The following is a 19057-nucleotide window of genomic DNA, read 5'->3' on the forward strand; positions in this document are numbered from 1 at the left end:
CAGTACCAAACTTGAGCTCTGCTTACCTGCCCATGGCCGGCTTTCCTTCAGGGCATGGAAGAGTATACAGGGCTGCCGTAGGCTCATCTGTTAGTGAGATGTYTTGCCCCTTTGGTTTAATTTATTTTCGGTGGGTTGGAGTACTCTCAGCTGCTGTGGAGGCTCATAACTTGGCTCTCCCAAGCATCATTGATCAAGCAGCTTCTTTGCAGAGCAAAGAGTTATGGCGAGTTCCCGGGCAGCCGTGGTGCGCGGCTGAGCTGGGGTCGCGGGAGCGGAGTGCGAGGGATGCCGCAGTGATGGAAAGCCAGGGCTGCGCGTTTGCTATCCCACCAGAAAATCGCTCAACGACAGACAGAGGGAAACTTGAGAGGTTTTTTTTCTGTGTGAAATGCTAATACAGTGGTTCGTTCTGCCTCCATTTTTCAGTCCTTTAAGATCCAAACTAGTAATTTCACTTTCTGATTTCCTCTTTGAGGATTTCTCTAACAGAGTCCATTGCGTAGTTACCAATTTCTAGATATCTGATGTTACGTAATCAGCCTTCTAAACTTCTTCATACATATTAGCATTACGGTTGACTCCATTGATTTGAGGATGGGTCTACATTGTGTTTGCATTAGAAGAAGCCGGCGCCTGCCTTCTCGTTCTCAAAGAAGAGCAGTCACAGTTACCAGGCAGTGAGTTGTTATTTGCTATATGGCTGTGTCTGACTGAAAAATAAAGATAAWAAGATGCTGTTTAGTTTAACCACAGGCTAGAGTTTTCCAAGTCAGTGCCTAGAATAGCTACTAAAATGAGTATTATACACCTAAATAAACCATATAGTATTTAGAAACAATTAGAACTCACATTAAGAAAGTGCAAGGTAGCTGAAAATGTCAGGAGCTCCAAAAAACATAGCCAAGTCCTCCTACCCCCGTTAGAATACTAGAATTAGCTCAGTGTAGTGGCTTTGTTCTTTTGTTCCCAAAGTTTTGATAAATTCTGTTGATAGATCATGCAGACTCAAAGCACTAGTTCAAATTTTGTGGGAATGTACAGAGGACTTTGATTTGGTGTGCTTTGGAATTCATCTCATACTTAATTCCCTTTGGCACAGATCAGGAACTGCGGCACTTGTTCCCTTTTTGGAGCTCCACATCAAATAGCGAGATGAAAAAGGACATGAAAACAGCACTTGGCATTCCAAACATATATATCCCTCCTAAAATACAGGCCATCTTGTACTACCTGCTTAAGTAGATTAACAAAGTAAAAAGGAATGCTATCAGATTAATTTTGAAAATGTCCTTGAAGTATAGTCATTGTTTCTTTCTGTGCTCAGTTTCTCACCTTAACAACTCTCAGTTTTGTTGGTAATGTATAATAAGCATAGGATTCTCGGTTTATTATACTGACTTAAATGACTCACATTTTTGTCTTTTCTGTTGTGCATTTGAAATATTTTTTGAGAACTGTTTATTTAACTTGAACAGGAATGATACTATGTGGTGTTTGTGTAAGATTATCACAGTGTGGTTTGGGGAAGGACACATCTGGAATGACCTCATCATCTTCAGCTGGGTTACTTAGATGCATCTTGATGGTATCAGAGCAAAAATATGTCCCCATTTTGTAGCTACTGAGGCAGAATATGACAGTCTTTATAATTCAAGTAACTTACTAATGTAATGTAGTTAGGAGAAATAATATCTGGAAATACTAGAAAATCTAATAAAGATGCTGGATGGAAATGAGTATAAATGGCTGTAAAATAGTTACTGTGACTATATATATTAAAAATAAGAAATGTGAAAACATAGATTTCTGTTAAATTACTTTAGTATTACTTCAGCTGCAATATGGCTGACCTTTAAGTTTGAGCTGCTGTTATTGAAATCCCTTTGGTAAACTGAGCACTTGAGGAAGGGAATAGAAGTGGCCAGAAGTTTTTGAAGGCAATTTAATCTCTCATTTCTTGGTCAGATGGTCGTGATTATTTCCTCAAGAGTGTTTTGGGGAAAGAGGGGTTATTTGACTGACAATCTGTATCTTCGATTGGCCAGTTAAATGTAGCAGATGCGCCAAGTTCTTTCATGTGTTCTTGTTGATGTCAGATTGGTAACTGGAAGTAATTGAAAGTGAATGGAAGCACAAAAGGATGTGTGCGCACTGTGCACACTTGTACACGTGCAACACACACAATCCAAGATGAATCAGAAGAGTACGTTATTGGTCTGGGTGTTACTTCAGTGGTTTAATCTAAAATCAATCAAGTGCTGCACGCATCATAAATGTTCGTATATTAACATCATGTCTGCTACATGTAAATTTTTGAAATAGAGAGGGAGAGATCTGGAAAAAAAGAAGAAAATAAAAATATATGCACCCCTAATCCAGATAAGGACAAAGTCAGCCTTTTAGCTGTCCTAAACTCAAGTAGGAGCTATCTCTGTAGTCTGGGTTGATTTTTAGTGGGAAGGTGATACACACTAAAAAGAAATTAGTGAATATGCAGGGCAAATGGGATATTTTAGCATTTCATTTTTAATAGTGAAACCTTAATCAGTGTGGATGGGATATTCAAAGTCATGAAAACAAAGTTGGATATGAAGCTTTATTCTTAGGGGCATAATGCTGTCTCTTTTGAAAACGTCACCAGATATTAAAATGCTTCTTAGTGCTCTGCATTTGGTGGTAGCAGTCTTTGTTCAGTAAATGGACTCTAATATTCTTCATTAAAAGCCATGAGAATATGACCACCAAAGGCCCTTACAGCGTAGAGTTATTTTATGATTCGTTTGTATTTATGTCATTCTGTATCTGTATTTGTGCATATGTAGTATTTCATGCGTGTGGGTGTATGTATAAATGTATATACACACACATATATCCATATATGTCCTTATATTATGAAGAGAAAGAAGTACAAAATGAAGTATGTTATTCTGTAGATGTCAGATACCACACCAAGACAGTGGATTTTCAATCCCGTCTTCRTTCGACGTCCCTCTTAGCAGTGGGTGCCTGGGAGAGGAACGAGCCGTACGCGCCGGGTCGGCGGTGTTCGTGGTCCGAAGAGGCCGGCAGGCGGTGTGAGTCTGCCGCCTTYGCCCAGCAGACCTGGTGGCACGGAGATTCATCAAACTTTCACTTGAGTAATCAGAAAGGGATAACTTTCAAATCCGGTTCGTTCTGTTTCCTGGCTCGTCAAAATCTGCAGCGGAGAGTTCGCTCTGCAGAGCCGGCCGCGTCTGCCGAGGTTCGCTCTTGATGCTGCTGCYGCCTTYTGTCTCTCGCTTGCAGCTTTTTCTCTTTTGATTCCTGATGGCAYATTTTCTGCTCTGGATTTCTAGCTGATTCACAACCGAAAAGGAGAGGATACGTATGCTAATCTTGTCGGGGAGYTGTTGGTTTGGACAGGGGGCGATTGCTTGGGCAGAGTCTCTTCTTTCTGCTTTGCCTTTCTTTTCACTCAGGCCCAACTACGCGCTTGGAGGTAGCAGGACGTGGAAGAGGCAGCACCCTGCTTTTCTGCAGAGCTGCCCAGGAGTACCAGCTGCTTGCTGGGGTTTGAGAGGGCAATAAAACCTCACTAAGTTACTTGTTCCTGTGACTCACTACTGCAACAGAGTAATTGCAAAAAGTAAAATGCACAGGAGACCGGCCGGTCGCATACGGGCTGCGTAGACGGGCCCGAAGGTGCAGACAGAACCACGCAAATGCTCAGCAGAACAAACGTCTCGGCCTCGGAGGCTGCTCTGCTGTGGCGAGGCTGCCGCGGGGGAGCCCCCTCCGAAGGCAGGGCTCCTCAGCCGCGGCCGCCGCGGGCTCAGGCCCCCGAGCTGACAGCCAGGCGCCCGGCTGACGCTACCGAAGCCGACGGGGTGTCGGGCGAGAGGCGGCTCCTCCGGGAGCTGCCCCGCGGCGGCGGCGGCAGCGCAGCGACCRCGGCAGGGCTCCTCGGGTCTGTCCGCACGGGGAGTTGGGCCTCTCGGATCTCGGGGGTGTCGCGCTGTGAAAGGAGACCGCTTCTGGAACGTTCCTGTTCGCACTAGCTTTCTAAAACCATTTCCACCGTCGTGAAGACGTGTGCCTGCAGACGCTTACCTGAGAGCGTCGTGCTGGCCCGAGGCCTGAACGCTGGCTTCTGTATCTGGCCCTCGGGCGCTACAGAAATTATTTCTGGATTTACAGCAGTGTAAGTGAAATCTCACGGGTTTTTTCCAATATGTTGTCTTCTGACACTAAGTTGATGGAAATACAAAGATACCTAATTTGCACACCTTTCACTCAAAAAAGGCTTCCCACTTACGTCAGTGGTTCCACTGGGATCTTAAAAGAGGAAGCAGTCTTAATATTTTTAGAAACGTGAAGTGTATATTTTCTTTATCTTATAAACTGTAATCAAAACCACTGACAGTAATCAATTTCATATTTTTATCCTAAATTCTAACGGAAAATGATAACTGTTATGAAACCTAAAATTGATGCTTGAGTGAAAGTGATTCTGCTTTAGTTTYGAGTATGTGCAGAGATTACATCCAGAAGAGCATCTCTGAGATGAATTCGAGTGGAAGGGATATAGCAACAGCCTGAGGGTAAATTCTCTTAAAGAATGTTGGTGTACAACTTAGTCTGTTTAAAAAMTAAAATAAAAATTAAAAAAAAAAAGGGAAAYGCAGTTAATCTCTTAAATGAGATACARACTTGCAGGCAAAGTAGAACTACAACCTTAACTTTGCCCGTTAGAGCTGCAAACGTAGTGGACTAAAGCTATCAGAACCTTGAAATGCTTTCAGAACAAAAAGTCAGTTAATAGTCTACTCTAGATGGTTTGATGTATAGATTAGCTGTACAGCTCTCTTTCATGAAGGTCATCTCTTTTTTTCTTATTTATATAGAAAATTCATGAAGTCCACGAACTAAGACTGTGACTGATATTAATTTTGAAAAGTTAATGAAAAGGGGAAAAAAGCCTTTATTTTTAGCTTCCTTGAAAGCATGACTTGCCCACCTTGCCCACACATCCAGAAATGCAAAGCTTCTGGCTGAGAAACGGTTTCAGAACCAAAGACCCTTAACATTCTTGAAAGAAAATTGGAATGTTTTCTCTTTATTATAGAGGTTATTTTTTTGGGGGGGAGGGGCGGAATCGTGAAAATCTTCCATTTCCTAATACATATTTGCTAGTGGAAAATGAAATTGGTATTGACTGTAYTGTAAAGCAAGTTTATCCAAACTCTACTTCAACTATAGCATTTTAAGAACTTCATTTTTCTTCTCRGATGGTAGTGATGTTCATTCTCATCTGTGATAATCAGATCTTTCTCTTCTTTCCCTTAACAGAGCTAGTGTACTCATTATTTGACATTAAGTAGATATCTTTTATGAGAAATTTAGGTTAAATGCTACCTCCTAGTGTTTTCTATGGTTTTATAATTCTAAAATTCATTAAAGGAGATCCACTTATGAGTGCCTACAGTAGAAATTTCTCTTTAACAGAATCTATGCGAGTGGAAGTATTTTACATCATAAAGCCACACTTGAGCAATGGGAAAAGCCTTAGCCAGCAATACTTAAGATGTGTTTGAATTTGAAGAATTAAATCCCCAGTCTGATAAGCCAGTCTGATAATGACAGAGTTTCTTCCTAAATTAAAAGTGAGAGCTGCTACATCTACGTTGTATCTCCRGAAGCCTTACCTCTGGCATCTTGCTAGTGACTCTTAAATAACATCTTTAACATTGTAGATTTCTGATGATCTACAGAAAGAACGTTACAGTTCTGGAGGAAGAGCAAGGTGCTCTGTGTCCGTGCAGAATTGGAGAGTACATTTCCTTATTCTTTTGATTTTAGCAGGAGTTTAAAAATAAGCTATCTGAGCACTCTAGGCAGGTGTTGCAGAATTGGTGCAGCTCTGCTCCTGTCCTCTTTCTTAAGTTTGGAGAATTGGATTGGAGAACAGAAACGTGTTTGCCGTGAGGCCTAGGGTACAAACTCATTTTTTGATTCCTCTAGGGAAGGCCCCGAGGAGTAAAGTTGCTTTCCTTCTCATAAATTTCTAAGAAAGAGCTCTCTGAAAGTGCAGACTTCTTTCCTAATCCCTTAGGTGCCTAATCTGCAAATTTCATGAGACTCCTCAGTGTTATTGCAGACTCTGACTCCAATTTTAATCTCTCTTTATTCGATATTAGATTATTATTTTCCAGCACCTCTGGTGGTAACTGCAGAATAATACAGGAAAATAAACTACACAGGTAAGGAAACATAAGGAGAAGTTGAAATGGGGTAAAAGAAAGCATATGCAGTAGTATGCATTTGATGTGAAAGTGTAAAAGCATAAATGACATATTTTGTATGTATTTACCTATGTGTAATTGGTATATCAAATTAATTTTCTGTTTTATTAAAATAAATGCAACTTTAAATCTGTTTTGGATTGTGATAATTGGGTAGCTGGTGATAAAYAGAAGACTTGCAGAGCAAATTAATAGCCAGTGTAATTTGCTTTTGCAAATTAATTGAATTTTGGTCTGTTTCTCAATGATTTTCAAATAAATGTTTACTGAAGTTTAATGTCTTTAAATTATATTGTCCCAGGAAAGATGCAGCACATTCACAACATGAAAACAAGCTTAAAAAAAAAAAAAAAAAGACTTGGACTAAATGAAATGTAAATAGGAAAAAAAAATCAAAAGCTTATCTATCAGGTTGTGTTACACAAAATGACTTTATGGAGTAGCTTAAGATCTCTGTGCATTTAATCCTCAAGTCCGGTGTGGAGCCAGTAAACCATGGTGCTCAGGTGAGAAATGAGAAATTTTAAGGGCCGTTGAACACTCTGAATTTTGCAGAGTGCTCAATAGCCCTCAAAATTTCTCATTTAGGAGGGTGCATATGTATTGTTTCAAAAATGAATGTGAACTTCACTTTCCCTACTTGATTTACATTTCTCCCTCCCCTTTCTTCCCCCTCTCCCAATCTTATTATGGCATGAGTAGCTGCCCTTACATTCTTCTGGTTTTGACACATGTGAAACATACTTGCTGGTTAAGCTGTTGGCCTGAGTTCAAAGTGGGAAACCACACACACAGGTTCAATGGTAAATAGCACGCTGGACCCTATGGTAACCATGTGGTTACCATACCCTGCGGTAGACTCAAAACTGGAGCATTCCTATTGTCGCTGCTTCCCGCACCAGTTTGGTAACTGCACTAAAAATGGCGCTTTTCAGGTTAACACATTTTTTTTATTTATTTATTTCTGTAATTCTTTTTATTGTTCAGGGTTGTTACAGAAGTCTGACAGAGGATCGGCTCTCTAGACTCCGGTAGTCCCGTTAYTCTCAAACTGGTGTACAAGAGGAATGAGACTGGCCAGTACTGAATACTATGGATTTAAATTTCCAATATATTGTCGTTTTCTTCATGCTGTTAGCTAATCAGGCTCCCTGCCCCCGGTTTCTGTTTACAAATTTGTTTTATAGTTTTACTGCTGTGGAGTTGGGCAATTTGTACCTTTTGTATAAATTCATAACTGCAGCCTTTTTCCTTTGTCCATAGTTAATACAAAAACTTGAATTTCATTAATATTTCCTCATTCTTCTCCCGAGTGCGTTTTCTTGGTAAGACTAAATCTATCGTAAATCCACTTGAACTTTTATCTCCTTGTGGAAATAAGTAGCATTTTAGGTAACAAGGTTAGATATGCAGACTTAAAGCAGCTGCTTTTGGCACTCTGAAGTGCTTTTCAGAAAATGCATCCTGTGGGAGTTAAAATACTACAAAGGCCTGTATACTTAAGAAATAGACTATTAAGGAAATGCGTTTTGTTGGATGTCTGTTGAATATGAGTAATAGTGTAAAGAAGTCAATTTCTGCTGCTTCACCAGAAAAAACATAGCTAAAATATTGAATATGCTAGCTGCTACATTTTGAATTAACATACCGACCGAAGGGTGAATTCTGTGCTTTGTAAACATGTGTAATCTAATTAGCATTTGTGAGATGTATTTGGCTGAATTTTCCCATTGACTTAGGCAGTTGCAAAGAGGCAGAAGCTGGGCTGCAGGCTGCTGGTGGCAGCCGGGCCGCCCGGAGCGGGCGGTGGGACGGGGAGGAGCCCGCGGCCGCCCTCCTCGGGGGCCTGGCACCGGCCGCGGGCTCCTGACGTTACTGCACCGCTTGTAATTCTGGGGAGGCTCCTTAACTGGTGCCACATCTGCTTTGGAGGGCAAGGAGGTGTGCAAAGTGGCTCTTGAGACCACAGGATGCCGTTTAGTTGACAGAAGAAGAAATAATCCAAGAACCCCACGTTGCCGTAGTACTCTACGCAACTCTTAAGTTTGAAAATGAGAACAAAACTGTTCTTTGAGAGAACAAAAGACCCCGTTGTGGGTCATTTCTGTCTTACGGGACGAGCCGTAAGGGGCTTGCTGGAGTTTGCAGCAGCGTCGCGGCCTGCCTTCTCCCGGATCCTGGGTGTGCAGGAGCAGAGTCCGGCTGTTACGATGCAGGCGCGTTGTCTTGCTCCGCGCTGAGCAATAGTCTCAGCTGTTACGATGGTGGAATCCAAAAATCAGCGCAATTGTTCTCCTAGAGTATGCCTGTTTTACTCAAAATTGAGACCGTTATCAAGGCTGGCAACGAAATCTGTTGGCTCTCTTCTATTTCGTGAGGAAATAATGGTTTGTTCAATATAATTTTTTGTTAATGTACTGCAATAAACCGTCATTCTTTGGAAGTACCCTCTTATTACTGCTTATACCTGCTAGTGTTTTTAAATACAGCTCTTCAAATGGATGAGCCTAATTTGCTTTCCCCAAATTGTAATGGTTTTAGCAGATAAATCTTGTTTTTCTTTTATAACATGTTTCTTGAAATGACAGTACTCATTATTCCCGTTTCTCATGACATCTGCTAAAGCATGTGTTAACCATCATAACTGTTTGATACAGTGAAAAGTCTGGACTTTATCCCTGCATATGACGAGAGCTAGTTGCATTGCTGTTTGTGAGCTACTTGCCAGGAAGATTTGGCTTCCACCTTTTTTTTTCCGAGCTCAGGTGTAGTATGCAGAGTGAAGCGCTTGTCATGTTTTTATGGCATTTCATTTCATTTAAGCAGAACTTTTAATCATCTGTTTTCCAAGAAAGCATTTACTTTTTTGTTACTGTAGAGAGTTAGTAACATCCACAACCTCCCTTTAAATGCACAATATAATCTTTCCAAGGTGAAATAGAATGAGCCTGTTTATCCGATTCAGTCTTTATTCTTTGACACTGGGCTCCACATTAATAATCTGTCACTGTTGTTGGCTTTTTAATTGTTGGCTTATGTATAAATCCTTTTCTTAAATTTAGTCGAGAAGAGTAAGAATTGGCATGTACTGTTTGAGTTCATGTTTTGTACAAAGATGGTTTGTATTCATTTTGTGTTGTGAAAATGGCAGTAGAAGGTAGTAGCACAGTGTGGTTATGATAGTTGAGTGTTCAGCATCAATGTCTGCAGTGTTCATGTCATACAAAGATTTGGCCCATGTTGTCTAATTAAACCAAGAAAGCCTTGCTCGTTGTGTACATAATACATAATTAAATGAAACCAAAATAAGGCACTGTATGAACAACACTATATTTAGTTACATCCAGTAATGTTTTGTGAGATTGCCTCTGTGTATGTCTTCAATACCCAGTGAGCTTTGAAAATCTCAGAAAAGCAGGGCTTTGCTGGAAGCTAGCTGCTTTGTGCTTACCGTCCTTGCCACAGGCAAAGGACAGAAATGGAGAGTTTTTCCAGCAGGTCCTAGTAGGGTTCAGGATTTCTCTYGCGAATGTCTGCGTAGGACTGAGAACCAGTAGAGGCTAGTCATGACTCCCAGCTTCCATACRTGTCCGCCATCCAGCCTTGACCCCATTTCTTCCTGCTGCCAGTCAACCCTGGACACCGTGAAGGAGCCCTGCACCGCAGTGGCAGGTGAAAGCCCTGTGAGTGGTACGTGCCTGAATGGCAGCTGTTGTCCTGACTGCTTGAGCTGTGCAGCTCCTTCCCACCCATCCGGACTGCTCTCTCCAAACCATTTCCATCAAGCTTCAGAGACCTCATGGCATTTGAGAGACTTGGAGAGCAGAGTTAGGGAAGGCAACATCATTTTGGAGCTTTACAGGTGTAAGGCTGGGACCAAGTCCTGCTGTGAGTCTGGGGCAGAGGAGCAGGGAGAGCACTGCAGACTCRGGACTGCAGGGAGGACTCGGCGCAAAGCCTGGCTCCTGCAGTTGGCTTGCTGCTCCGGCTTGCTGCGCCGGCCGCCCTGGCTAGGCAGAGGAGCGGGGCAACGACCGCTGGTGCTGCTGGCACGGGCCAGCCCTAGCAGTAACGCTGCCTCCTCAGCCATGGAGCCATGATGGCTTCCCAGGACCCTTGTGTAGGGCCATGGCCGTTTCTTTCTGTTCCCCGTCCTCCCGTTTCCTATGCCCACCCAAAAATGTGCTGCTGTAGCAAAGTAATTTGCCTGAGTGCTGAGCCAGCTCTTGTGGGACAGCACCGCAACRGAGACCTTCAGGATAGCCAAGTAAAGATAGACAGATGAGGTGAAATTGGTGCAACCTCAGCGTGTAATAGCTCAGCTTCACATCTGTAGATTCTGGTCAAGACCTTGAGGAGAACATCAGGGCTTTCTGTTACCTCTGAGTATGCTTAAAATGAGAACCGTTCCTCCCACTGCCTGGTAAGTGGATTAGCCTGGCAAATTAAGGCTTTAGTTAGGATGACAGTAGAAGAGAGTATTTGGTCTCTATCTCTATCAGTGCCCCTTGTCTCTAACGTTTCTTTTCTAGAAATTGAAAAAAATACCCTATGCGTGTTTGAGATTGTATTTAGTCTCTCAAGATGGCATCCCAGGTCTGCTGTTCAATTAGGGAGTACGCCTCAGTAATCCTTATTTAATTAGAGCTCCTTGTCGTGCTCCCTGGGAGCTGCACTTGTAATTGGATTCGCACAAGTGAGAATATGCAGAGGCTACCTCCAAGGGAAGTTGTACTTCGCCAGCACGCGTTGCTTACCCGGCGTTCTGCGAGACTCTTTCCTCTGCATATTCACGTTACGGTTCCTGTCCACCTCCTGTTCTTCCTCGGAGTTCTGCCGCCCTGCGGTTACGGCGTTCGGTAGGAATGACAGACGCGTCGAGCACTGAACGGCTCTTTAAATCCCTGGTTGCTTGGTGCTGTGAGAGGCCGCTTGTACAGTCCTGGTAGCCACTGCTCTCCGGGRAAGCTCCTGTAGCTCACCAGCACTGGAGAGCCAAAAGCCCTGGTGTGAATATGCAAGGAGAGCGCTCTCGGAGAACGCCTCCCTGGTAAGCAGCCTTTCTGTCCTTCTGCATTTAGCTGAAAACGGCAAGCGTGATTTTGTAATTCCCTATTTGCAAATACTGAATTCATTTTCTCTCTGATAAAAAGTATTCGGGAGGTTTCTGATTTGTGAGATTAATTTTAAAAAGTGTTTCCTTCATAGCCAAAAAAAAAAAAAAAAAAAGCTTTTATCTGTCTAAGTCTTGAGTATATACTCAGTTCAGTTGTAAATTGATGTGGTACTCTCTGCATGGGTGTATGTGTAAATATACATATTTGAGCTCTAATACGTATCTCTGTCAGACAAAAAGCCACAATTACTGTACAGTCTTATATGTCTGAGAGTTGCACTCTTTTAAATTTTATTATATTGAGAGTAGATCAGATGGCCATGAGTCACTGACCGAGTCGCCTGTCCAATAGGATTAACAGCATTAATTCTCAAAACAAATTCTCCGGAAGAAAATCTAGTGTATATTGCTTTTCTCAATCTGTTTCTGTGTCCGTTTTTTGCAGACATGGAGTTCTGCGAGCCTCCCCGCATGCTGTGCTCGGGCTACCAGGCCGACGGGCGCGGGGCMTCGGAGCACAGCTACCCGCTGGAGGTGGGCTCCGATGGGGACACGGAGACGGAGGGCGGCGCCTCGCCGGACCGTGCCCTGCGCCTGTGGATGAGGGGGATGAAGTCGGAGCACAGCTCCTGCTTGTCGAGCCGGGCAAACTCCGCCTTGTCCCTGACTGACACCGACCACGAGAGGAAGTCTGATGGGGAGAATGGTAATAAAGAAACGCGTCTGCGGCGCTAAAACAGGAGTAGCACTGAATTTGAACCTTTCTTCTCTTTCTTGTTTGTTTTCACTTTCTTTTTCCTTCCTTCCTTCCTCCTTAGGTCTCTATGAGAGGTAAAAATGTTATTTGATACCTGTGTTGTGTTTATAGGGTAAGCTTACATGTGTCCTAGCCTRAGACAAAAAATGAGGCAGTGGTTTTGTTAAAATGTGCAGTTCTTCTTGCATCTTCAAGAGACAGCTACTTTCCAATCTTTGTGCAATAGGAAGTTTATCAATTGAATTTAATGGTCTATAAATTAGATTCTAAATAAATTTCTGTTTACACACTTACATCACATATATTYTGTGTACAATCCATCCTGCGCATGCTGGCTTCTGAGCTCAGCTTTAAGGCTCTGCAGTCCGGTGACTTCARAGAGACTACTCGGAGTCCTAAATACTGTCTTCAGCCATCATTTCAGGCGAAGACTGAATTTTGGGCTAAGACTTTGGGGCTGCGTTCACAAGAACTGAGCAGGTCCCTTTCATACTTCGTTTCTGCATTTCTCTTTGTACAGAAGGTGGGATTTCAGCTTACTTCTGTGGAGTTTTTTTGGTTGGTTGGTTTTTTTGTTTGTTTTTAGGTATTTCTTCTGTTAAAGATTTTTTTTTTCTGCTTATATGCTTAGTGTGTCACAGAAGGAAACACAGTTTCCGTGTGTAATTGTGTAACAGAGGGGGAAAATTGAATTATTGTTTATATTAATTATCGTTCATCAAGCTGAAAGTAACGTAAATCTACTAAAAATATTTCCTTAAAGAGTATATAGTAAGTAAACAAGTTTATCATGTTAGTATCAGCAAGTTCAGCCTATTTCTTAATTTTTTTAATAGCTGCATGTTAGGGCAGTTAAGTTTTTTAAGTTGTTAAGAAGAGATCAGGGAAAGAGTGAAAACAGCGCATGTGGCCTCAGCATTGACAATGGCATGTTTTAGAACATCTGTAGTAATAACATGCAAGAGAGTTCAGTTATTAATGAATAATGAAGCCCAGCTTTTACTTAAACCCCATAATCTTTGTGATGCTAGTGGTCTAAGCAGGTGTACCAGATCAACGCCATCCCCACAGTTGTAAAATGGAGCTGATGACCGTGAGGGACTATTTTCACTCTATTTTTTTTCTGCTCTTTGCAAACCCAATGTGTCAGTGTTTGGGATACGTGCCTGCTCCATACACTGCCTGCGGCTGTGAAAATACATGTTTGAATGTAGAAAAACAGTGTTACTTTGAAATGTAAACGGTATGCTTAGGATAGAATATCAGCATTTAAGACTACGAAGGAAGTTTTAAGTACTGTGTCAAAAAATTCTAATTTTTAGGCTTTGACCTGTATAGCTTATAGTGCCTTTTTTCTCTTAGGTAGTTCATGGAAGGTGCATATTTCCTCTTGAGTTTATTTATAACACAATATACTTTTTTAATGTGTTCTGAGTAGCCACATTTGAGAATTTACTTGAGGACTATTTTCTTTCATAGGCAYATAGACCAGCTCTGAAATAATCACTGTTTAAACACGCTCTCTGGTTGTTTTGGAAGCATTGAACAGATTGTGGGAAATACCAACGTTCCCATTTAAATCAGTATTGTCAATGTTAATAGCAACTAATAATAGCCTATTAGTGCACAAACTGCCTTCGGCTTTGCCTGAGGCTAAGCAAAATATATTTTAACTGCAAGTAAGGAATGACCAGTTTCTTTGGGGATTATTGCTTATTTCTGTTATGGTGAAACTAACTCTGTTTTAACATGAACAGTGTTACTCTACAATGTGTGAATGTAGACTTCCAATAGAAACACTATAAAACAGCAATATAACTCTATTCACTTCATTTCATTGCAGAAGACTGCAGTTACCCTCCGTTTGATGGAAGGATGGTATGTGTCATTGCAGGGTATCGGAACACGGAGATCGGTGGGTCGGTCTGTGAGAAGACTGAGCTGATACATACTCTGAGTTACAACAGACTCCAGTACCTAATTTTTAATTAAATTGCCGTATCTTGGGATGAAAAATGGCCCTTAAACTACTTCCTAACGCTTTTGAGAATTGTATGAAGATGCACTATCGTGTTGTGTTGGGTTTGCTTTTATGTACCGTTTTCATGGTACTTTTAGGTACCGTATCTCAGCTGAGAGGTAGTAAGGAACTTGAGCCATTTCTAAAAATAACAAAATTTTTAGCCTGTTTTAGGTTAACTTGAATTGTTTTGAACTGCATTAAGGGTAGCTTCTTTGACTTGGCTCTGACATGGACTTAGATATTTTTATGCAATTAATTACCCTTCTGTACTAAATGGTGAAAACCTATAGCAGAATACTAGACTCCAGTGTCATATGGAATGCRTACTCATTCTTGGGGGTAGATTCATGCTCCGTTCCTTTGGCTGCACAATTTTATGAAAACTAGACTTTAGCTATAGTTCTCAATCATGGAATATCACTTTAGAGTACTTGAGATCTGGGCAGGAGATTTTTTTAATAACATATTTGTCTTTTTTAAAACAAAACAAGGGGAAAAAATACTATACGCGGTTTAGAGTTTCCTTTTTCCTACAGAAATTATTGGGAAGCCTCTTCACATCAGCATTCAGGAACAGATTCTATCTGGAGTAATAAATGTTTTAATAATTTCAAGAATTTTAAACACCAGATTACGAAGAATAAAATGTTAGCCGTATGTTAACAAGTAGAAGTAGTAGAGAAATAAGGAACGCTTAAGTTACTTCCTTGTGTTCACTTAGTGTGAATCAGCAACAAAATCAGAAGCTCCCTAATTCTCACTCCTGAAAGTAAGTTTTGATCTAAAMTATGCCAGTTAAAATCATGCGTAACTTCACTGAAGTCAATATAAGTCGATTCAGATGGGATCAGAATTCAGGTCCAGTGTTCTAACCTGGAGAACACATGCCTGCCTATATAAATCCTTATTGTACTAGATTACAGATCAAAGCTGAGTTTAATGACACAGAAACRTGTAAGATTAATATTGTGTAATTCACATAAGTATTTGTTCCATACCTTGGGAGCAATGGTCCGTTTAATAGAGCTCTTGACTCCAATTCCCTAAATCTTCGTGGGGTGGAGGATGGTCTGTCCTTTGCTTGCTGGGCAGGTGGGTGATTCTGGGCAAATCACTTCAGCTTAATTAGTAAAAGAAATGCTGAAGTTGTGAATACGCAGCTTTGTGAATACTGTGAATACACRTTCAGACATGGGGAGAATTTAACTAAGGACAAGATTCTGGTTTAATTTATAGTATGTGTCAGTAGACCTACTGTGAAATCACACCTGTTTAAATTAGACCCAAATTCAGCTCTTCATAAAAGTGTTGTTTTTTAATGCAAAACAGTGAGAGCATTGAGATTAATGTTGCTGTTATTTACTGTTCTTTTGTAAACAAGCCAGTCATTAAGCTGATCTCTCACTTTCTGGTTTCTCCAGGAAATTATTGCCAACAGCTACATTGTAATAASAACACTGAGAAGAGTTACCCATGTGACTCGCTGTGCAGGATTCTGCTTGTAATAACTGTGGCTGTGTCTGAAGCATTTCCATTAGCTTTGGCCCTGTCACTCACTACTTACAATGGAGCAATTAAGAAATTGAGTTACTAATTTGCAAGTAGAGCAGTTAGGTCAAATATGTGTGAGTAGCCTTGAATATATAGAGGTAAACATCAGTCTTAATCCCCTTTTATCTGGATCATTTAGTATTTTCCTCTCTATTCCTCGTGTTCCTTGTTGTTGTGATGTAGATTGTTCATAAAATGATGGTCGTGCATTGGATGCTTTCAGTCGCACTCTAGGATTTGGGCACAGCATAGGATTTTGGGCACAAAATGCAAACCCTTGTGGTGAAATTTCATGAATTTGTGGAGTTTTAAGATAGCTTCTCAGATAGCTGACATGGTCTCTAAGATGCCAGATAAAAAAGAGCCATTAATCCTCTCTTAATATGAGACTTTTTTTTTTCTTCTGTCATGTGTTTTTTTTTTCCTAGTGCTTAAACAATATTCTTATTGGTTGCTTCTAATATATCGTTTCAAGGAACCCTGCTCAGTGTCAAAGGAAGTGCATGAATCTATGCAGTAACATAGCAGTAGTTTGGGGAGTGTTGGAGTGTACGTTGGTATTGTAGCTGCTCTGTTGGAGTTGTTAAAGAGTATAAGATTTTTTTTCCTTTAGAAATGTTATTGTCTCAAAAGAAACATGTAAGTCATCTGAATTGTCCTGGGTGAGCATGAAATGCTTCTGTAGCATCACCTTGCCTGAAATATTGTGAAAACTTTGCATTCATAGAATTTCAGGTATGAAATTGTTYACATATGAAATTTAGTTAATGATGAGTTACTGTTTGTCAGGGAAAAAATCTGTCCTTTGAAATAACTGTCATCATTAGTTTTGTCTGCGTATCTGTTGTTTCAAGCTTTACACTTTTCATATGGTATATTAAAATCAGTACACAGTGGTGTTAAAACACTCCCTTTCTTTTTTGTATTTATTTTTTAAGCCCAATGAACATTCATTTAAAGACAAATATCAAGCATTATTTAATGTTTTATGTTACAGATAATGACCAGATATTTAGAATCTAGTAGAAATATTTTTGATATTCCGTAATCCATATGACCTTTGCCTACAGCATAGTAAAATGCAGCTATATATTTACCCGAGATTGTGTATTATTTTTAGCCCTGCAGTTTTGTTCTCTTTTATTGGTAACTAAGAGAGGGGAGGATGGGAAGCTTGAAAACAGTCAGGACTAATTTTTTATCCTAGAGATGAGTAACTTGGCATTAAAGCTCAAAAACAAATTACTTGGCTTTCCTCCTCCGTGATATGCTGAAGGAGTAGTGCATGTGGCTAAGGAACCYGTAGCACTGTAATTATTGCTCCCTCTTTCCTTTGGATCCTTTTGACTTTTGTTGATGGAAAAGCATGTTCAGGAAAAATATTTCCCCATATATTGCAGGGTGTTAAATGATGTTGCAGTGCTTCTGGCGCTCTCGGGAGCTCGGTTTCCCTGGGCCGCCCCGGAGGGCGGCGGTGAGCGGGGACAGGCACAGAGCACCCGGCTCCTCTCAGCGTGCTGCGGGGCAGGAGCGCGGGGATCTTCTGCCCCTCYGCTTCAGCGATCTTCCTGGGAACAGGGGGACCCAGAACAAAATACTTTCTAGCTATTCAAGCGTGTGTCACTAATCGTGCATCAGAGCAGGTCTGGTTTAGGCTATTGCTGGGAACAGTTGTGTATTAAACAATAGACATGTCTGTGCTGATTTTTCTTTAATAAAATGTTTTATTTTTCATCTTTTTGGGTTAAACTTTAAAACAACTAGAAGACCAGAAATTCACTTTACAGAAACAGCCTACAGTCGTATGTTATACGTACTTTCTTTTGAATAAATTATTTATTTTAGTTTTGATGCTGGTAATTTACTTCTATGTACTACTTTTGAAATATAAACAATTCCTGCTCTTATATCTTAAAATGTAAGTAATACTAATCCTTAAGTTGCTAATTTAGAAYGGCAGTGCTCAAATGGCTTTATATACCTGACAGGCAAGGCTTCCTTTTTATGGAAGACTTGCTTGTATTGGTCTTGAATGCTCACAGGTAGAAAGTAATCTGTTTTCAGAGGAGAATAGTGTGCTGTTTCATTTATATCTGATATGTCCAAGAGCATTAGCAAATGTCACAAATTTGATATCTCGAGTATGTATTACAAATTATGCTTCGAGGTAATCATTTTGCAATGCCAAGATAAAATTTGGTCCTGTTTCACTCCTCCTGTATGCTGCTGAAAAAAAAATACCATTTTTTCTTAATGTTTAAAGTTTATGAATAGTAATGCTGTACAGCTTATCTGGTCACATCCCTCCATGCTTTTTTTTTTTTTTTTTTTTTTTTTTTTAATTCGGAAGTAATTTGCTAGGTAAGAGAAGGATATATGATTAATTTATATTATTAATTTATATCCCTTAACCATGCAGGGATTCTTATGCATATTGTTTGAATCTAAAAGGTAGGAAACCTATCCATTGTGTTTGGAAATAGTGTCATATAAGGAAAAGTATGTACAGTTAATATCAGAGTTTGGGTATTTGTGGAAAGGAAGAGGAATGGTAAAACCRTGACCAATATTATGATGGCATTCACTAAGGAAATTACCGCTTTTTCAAACTAGTGTGATTATTACGCTGAACCTTAACTACTATGTCAAACTGTGTAATTTTGTAGTTATACTGTGAAGGTTTTCAAAGATGGTTATAGTTTTTCTTAGCTCTATAATCTTCAACAAGTCACATAAAAAAGCATATATAAACATATATATAATGATGCGTATAAAACATCACTGGTACAAAATGAGCCTAACAAGAAAACTTGTGAATTCTGATCATGCGAGGATTATACTTAAGGCTACCAGATAAATAAGGTCAAATTACTCATGTGGGTTCCTCTGCCAGTGAGATTTTAAATATGGAGATACCTAGGCTCTTCTTTTCCCCAGCAGAATGCTTTTCAACTGTTCTAAGTAGAATTACTGTAAATGAGATAGAAAGAAGGATCTAGCAAATCAGGATGGGATTGGTAGAAAAGCGAAAAATACTGACAAATTATCCTTTTAGGGATAGGGAGGTTTAATCTAAATATCATTTATTCTTGACAGTATGAGAGCTTCYGAGGATTTATTATGTCATCCTATGGATGACAAAAGATTGTTCACTGTTCTTCCTTCAGCCTTTTTTTCATTTTTACCCATTTAATTTGTATGTTAAATGACATAGGAAAGTCAGCTCCATTTTCAGATTTCTTAGTATTTCATTTCACATTGTGGTGGGCGTATGATGATCAGCATAAATCTGTATTTTTCAGATTTACAAATATTAGCATATCCTC

The 19057-nt window shown here is 40.3% G+C and overlaps 1 protein-coding gene across 1 annotated transcript in view; it reads left to right on the forward strand.

The window, feature by feature from the left end:
- TENM1 (teneurin transmembrane protein 1) overlaps positions 1-19057 on the forward strand; it is a 240114-nt gene that overhangs the window by 16565 nt on the left and 204492 nt on the right. Inside the window, exon 2 of the mRNA XM_085319789.1 lies at positions 11846-12106. Coding sequence (XP_085175915.1) covers positions 11846-12106 — 261 coding nt within the window. The remainder of the gene's footprint in view (positions 1-11845; positions 12107-19057) is intronic.

This window comes from Rhea americana, unplaced genomic scaffold (genome assembly GCF_003343005.1).
Source record: "Rhea americana isolate MKP2758 unplaced genomic scaffold, rheAme1 scaffold_6, whole genome shotgun sequence".
In the NCBI taxonomy this organism is placed as follows: domain Eukaryota; kingdom Metazoa; phylum Chordata; class Aves; order Rheiformes; family Rheidae; genus Rhea; species Rhea americana.